General features: G+C 40.6%; 1 protein-coding gene across 1 annotated transcript; it reads left to right on the top strand.

Moving 5' to 3' along the window:
- Positions 1-2183: 2183 nt before the first annotated feature.
- LOC131246232 (uncharacterized) lies at positions 2184-5551 on the top strand. The gene is made up of 3 exons (XM_058246157.1): positions 2184-2416; positions 4853-5353; positions 5470-5551. Exons 1-2 carry the CDS (start codon positions 2351-2353, stop codon positions 5210-5212), a joined length of 426 nt encoding a protein of 141 aa, XP_058102140.1. The 5' UTR covers positions 2184-2350; the 3' UTR covers positions 5213-5353; positions 5470-5551.
- Positions 5552-6076: the final 525 nt, after the last annotated feature.

Here is a 6076-nt window from a genome sequence, read left to right as displayed (position 1 = left end):
TGAATTTTGTTGTACTGGCATGTGTGCAGAAAATGGTTAATGGTGGCAGTGTTGAATACTGGACATGCATAAACTTCTCACGTCTGCCTCCAGATGCAGTTCATACATTTTGCCACAAACTGGTTGGCATGTGTCGAAATATAGGAATGGTATTGAGTTCTGACTTTTATATTTGAATATAGACATTAGCCTCGTCGCATGCTCCCTAAAGTTCTTCATTCTCTTTGGTAGACATTCAGCCTCAATCCATTGGTGCCCATCCGCGCAGATCGCCCTAATAGGATTTTGACACTACAAGAAAGTAGGCCTTTAGCCTCAATTTTTTAGCCTCGGTTCAAAAAAATGAGGCTAAATGTGCTTTTTAGCCTCAGTTGTAAAGGAACTGAGGTTAAAAGTTCATTTTTTGCCTCGGTTGGTCAGAAACTGAGACTAAAAGTTTGCTCTTTTGCCTCGGTTGGTGAGCAACTGAGGCCAAAAGTCTACCCTTTTGCCTCGGTTAGTAAGCAACCGAGGCTAAAAGTCTGCCCTTTTGCCTCAGTTGGTGAGTAACTGAGGCAAAAAGTTTACCTTTTTACCTCGGTTAGTGAGAAATTGAGGCTAAAAGTCTACTCTTTTGCCTCGGTTGGTGAGCAACTGAGGCTAAAAGTTTGCCTTTTTGCCTTGGTTAGTGAAAAAATGAGGCTAAAAGTCTGCCCTTTTTTAGTCTCAGTTGAAAAAATGAAGGCTAAATGTGTTTTTTAGCCTCGGTTACTAAGGAACTGAAGCTAAAAGTTCATTTTTCGCCTCAGTTGCCAAGGAACTGAGGCTAAAAGTCCACTTTTTAGCCTCAGTTGCAAAGGAACCGAGGCGAAAAGTATACTTTTTAGCCTCGGTTGCATAGGAACCGAGGCGAAAAGTCCACTTTTTAGCCTTAGTTGCATAAGAACCGAGGCGAAAAGTCCACTTTTTAGCCTCAGTTGCATAGGAACCAAGGTGAAAAGTCCACTTTTTAGCCTCAGTTGCATTAGAACCGAGGCAAAAAGTCTACCTTTTAGCCTTAGTTGCACAGGAATCGAGGCAAAAACTCTACCTTTTAGCCTCCATTGTACAGGAACCGAGGCGAAAACTCTACCTTTTAGCCTCAGTTGCACATTCTCAAATAGAGGGAAGTTAAAGAGTTAAACAGTACCTTGGCCAACAATTCTGCAGTTGCTACCATCATCGAATGTGACTGAACCATCAGTCATGTCTTTAAGACTGGTGAACAAACCTTTGTCACCTGTCATATTTTTGGAGTAACCATTATCTAGGTACCACTTTGAATGGCTCGAAGCCTTGAAAGCGGTGTGGGCAACCAAACAAGTAACCTTAGGGACCCATTTCATTACAGTTTTAGGTTTAAGAGCATAGTTGGTCTTCTTATGTTTCAGTAAAAACATGTTTCGGCAAAAAACCACCTTTAGCGACGAAAATTTTCATCGGTAAAACTGTTATATTTTTAAGATAGAAAATTTTCCCACCAAGAGTTTTACTGATGAACTAAAGCCGTCGGGAATAATGTTTTTACCAACGAAAAAAATTTCGTCAATAAAAAACCACTTTTACCGACGAAAATTTTCATCAGTAAAACTGTTATATTTTTAAGAAAGAAAATTTTCCCACTAAGAGTTTTACCGACGAACCAAAGCCATTGGGAATAATGTTTTTACCAACAAAAAAATTTTCGTTGGTAAAACTTATGTTTTACCCACGAGAACTTTCGGCGGTAATAATGAGATAATTTTTAACTTAGAAAATTTTTAACTAGGCAAAGCAGTTATAAATAGGAAGCGTGGTTCGAAAATGCCCTTAGCTTTCTCGTAAATAACCAAATGTCACTGCATCAGTCTCCCACCAGCACCTGAGATCTGGGACAGGAATCCACTGTAAGTCCACAACACCTGTTACCCAAGCTCTTTGGTGCCCCGCATGTCGTATATGTAAAATCAACTCCGTCCATCAACTAGAAATTGGGCTTATCAAGGAGAAGTTTTTGGTTATCACCAAGCTTGACTGTTATTTGGTCTCCATATGATCTCATTTGACTGATTATTGCCATTGCTCTCGACAAAAAATCTTGCACCGATTCATTGCTTTTCATGATTAAAGTGATGGTTAATAACTACAGTGGATTGACATGAATTTTGGGCAGAGTATTGCATTGTTCAAAGTTGGATACAAGTGATGGATAAGAGTTGGATGCAAAAGTCAAGGTAATGTGCTGAGCAATACTCTCTCCTTCGAATTTGGATTCCTTATAAAGTTGCATTGTTTTAAGAGTTCCCTTTGTTTCCTTGGACAATATAGGGTGAGCTTGAAATATGTTAAGGGCATGAAGGAATTCATTGAGTTTGCATTCAACAATGCTGCTAGCGAGGGGAAGATCTTATGTCCATGTGTAAAGTGCACCAACCTCTTTTGGCGTGCTCATAAAGAAGTGGTAGATCATCTTGTGTGTGAGGGAATTATGCCGAATTACACCCGTTGGGTGTTCCATGGGGAGGCGTCTTCTTCATCGACTTCCGGCCCTGCAACTAGTACACATGATGATATGCCTCCACGTGATGACATGCATGGATTGTTGCATGATGTGTTTGGAATATCAGGTGTGGATGACATGCCAACTGAGTTGCCATCACAGGAGCCAATACAAGAGGAACCGAATCCTGAAGCTGAAAGATTCTTTAGGTTGTTGCAAGATGCCGAACAAGCCTTGTACCCGGGATGTAAGAAGTTCACGAAACTCTCTTTTGTTGTTCGAATGTATCAACTTAAGTGCTTAAATGGATGGAGCAACAAGTCATTCACCATGTTGCTTGAATTGTTGAAAGAAGCACTCCCCGAGGGTGAGACGTTGCTGAGTTCCTTTTATGAGACCAAGAAGATTATTAAAGAACTGGGCCTCAGTTATAACAAGATCGATGCATGCCCCAATGATTGCCAGTTGTATTGGAAGACTAGTGTAAACGATGAGTCATGTGCTGTGTGCGGTATATCCAGATGGAAAACGATGGAACATAATTCTAATGACGATGAGGCAACAACTATTCCCTCCAAAGTTAAGAAGATTCCAGCAAAGACATTGTGGCATTTTCCATTAATACCAAGGTTACAAAGGTTATTTATGGAAGCACAAACAGCTAAAAACATGAAATGGCATGACAAGGGACGAACCAAGGATGAGTGCATGAGACATCCTGCTGATTCTCCTGTATGGAAATCTTTTGACGAGCAACACCCAAATTTTTCATATGATAGTCGTAATGTCAGGCTTGGGTTAGCAACTGATGGATTCAATCCCTTTGGGATGATGAGTATTGCTCATAGCACATGGCCTGTTGTTTTGATGCCGTACAATTTACCACCGTGGATGTGCATGAAGCAGCCTTACATCATGATGTCTCTACTTATACCAGGCCCGCATGGTGTTGGCAATAATATCGACGTGTATCTACAACCGTTGATAGAAGAATTGCTTAAATTGTGGGAGGTCGGTGTCGACACTTACGATGCATTATCGAAGTTGAATTTTCGAATGCGTGCTGCTTTGTTATGGACTATTAGTGACTTTCCTGGATATGCAATGTTGTCAGGATGGAGCACAAAAGGTAAGCTCGCTTGTCCGAACTGCAATAAGGACACAGAGTCCCAGTGGTTGACACATAGCCATAAGTTTTGTTACATGGGTCATCGTCGATTCTTGGATAGAGATCATAGGTATAGACATGATAAAAGGAACTTTAATGGAAAGCTGGAGTTGAGAGAGGTGCCGAAACAACTATCTGGAAATGAAGTGTTAGCTCAAGTGAGCAAAATTAACATAATATTTGGAAAGAAGTCTGATACCAAAGTTGGAAAGAAGAGAAATCGAGACAATAATAAGGAAAAGGGAAAGGCATCTTGCTGGAAGAAGAGAAGTATTTTCTTCGATTTACCATATTGGGCAGGTAATATGTTGCGTCACAGCCTTGATGTGATGCACATCGAGAAGAATGTATGCGACAATGTTCTTGGGACGTTGTTGAACATCGACGGGAAGACAAAGGACAATGTGAAGTCTCGTCTGGACCTCCAAGAAATAAAGATAAGACGAACACTTCACCCAAAGCAGAGACCATCAGGCAAAACATATTTGCCCCCTGCATGCTTTACAATGACGAATAAGGAGAAGGATGATTTCTGCAGAGTCATAAAGAACATGAAGGTACCAGATGGAAGGAGTGGAAGAAGAGGTTAAAAAAAGAACACTACAAGCGATATTTGACTAATGAGGAACGACTAGCTCACTGTCCTGATCGAGTGGAGCCGACACACTGGAAGTGGCTCGTCACCTATTGGTCAAGTGATGAAGGACAGGTAAAAATTAAACATAAAGAAAAATTATATCCATGTTGGTGTATATTGTTATTTATATTAAAATTTAGTTATTTTACTATGTCACATTGTAGGCCCGCACTCAAAGGAATAAAATCAACCGCAGCAAGCATCGTATGGCCCACACTGCCGGCTCAAGGAGCTTTGCTCAAGTGCGTGAAGAAGAGGTAAATTCTTCTTTGATTTCTAAACTTGAAATGCCATCATTCTGTTTTAATATGATTGTTATCAACTCATTTGTTTTTATATGGAAAAAGCGGGCAAAGAATCTTGGTGGAGAGTCTCCTGATCGGGCAACGTTGTTCATAACGACCCATCGGAAGAAAGATGGGAGTGTTGTGAACGAGCAGTCGGCTCATGTTATTGTATGTAGAAATTTATCAATCATTGACATCTCAGCTAATATTTTTCATTAAGTCATGATATTGAACAACTTATTTAATGTTTTTCTACACTACAGGAAATGATCGAGGAGTTACGGGCAACTCAGACTGCTGAGTCCTCTCAGAGTAGCACTGCCCGAGACGATCTCTTATCCCAGATATTGGGACCAGAGCATCCGGGCCGGGTCCGCATGATGGGGTTAGGTCCCACAGCTTCCACGTTATGGGGCACAAGAAATACCATTGCAGAACTCAGGAGGAAGACTGATGAGTTGCGACGACACATGAATGAGCGGGTAGAGCAACTAGTGGAGGAGCGGATGAAAGAACAGATGGCTAAGCATCTAGAGCAAATGGAGCAATGGATGACAGAGCGAATAACGGAGCAGATGGAGCAACGGATGACAGAGCGAATAACAGAGCAGATGATGGCATGAATGAGAGATACTATGAACTCATTGGCTGCAACAGACCAAACTTCGGGCAATGTACTAAATGTAGAGGCTGACTCAGTATCCACTCCTAGGGATAGACCTGAGGCTGAGGGACCTCAGTCGAAGGTTCCGAAGAATTAATAGGTAGTTTTTTGCTGAGATTCATTTATGTGTTATCTTTTACATATATATTTATGTTTTATTACATTTCATGAGTTTGTAGTTCTCCATCATTGAATAGTTGGTCCTTTCTTTTTCAGGTCAAGTCGTATTTATGTGTTTGACATGCAAAAGAATCCAAGGGCTGTCTTAAAATGAGGGTTGCAGATTGGAAAAAGGTGGGCCATACTTTTTTGCTTCATGCCTTGTTTGCTAATGAACTTGGAGATCTAGGAATGTCTGATGGTTTGAACTATGAGAACCAAATTGCTGTTGGATTCTTGTAAGTAAATCACTGTCTTTGTCTTTTGTAGTTATGTAGGAAAAATGTTTAGGCATTCCCATGTGTGATGCACATGCAATTTACTAGTGTGTGCATGCTCACACACACAGTACAATTCCACACACATGGGAAACAAAGCACAATTCTTGATTCTTTTCAAGTTCTTATTTTTTAAAAACAGGTGATTCCCTGCTCTTGCTTTTTGTTTATAAGTAAAGCAGGTTTTTGTTTGATTTTCATTTTTTTACTGTGGCAATTGAAGTTATGGCTTAAAGATCATGATGCAGATCTTGTAGTCTGTTTGTCTGGCAGGCTAAGCTATACATATTCTAGGGCTCTGGCATATAAATCACATGTTGATGAGCATTCAATTTGGTAAGACGTGGGTTTTAATTGCTACATATGTTGTTGCTCGGGGTATGGAC

Source organism: Magnolia sinica, chromosome 5, assembly GCF_029962835.1.
Source record: "Magnolia sinica isolate HGM2019 chromosome 5, MsV1, whole genome shotgun sequence".
Classification (NCBI taxonomy): Eukaryota; Viridiplantae; Streptophyta; class Magnoliopsida; order Magnoliales; family Magnoliaceae; genus Magnolia; species Magnolia sinica.
Note: the sequence above shows the minus strand (reverse complement) of the source record. Positions and strands in the feature narration are given on the sequence as shown.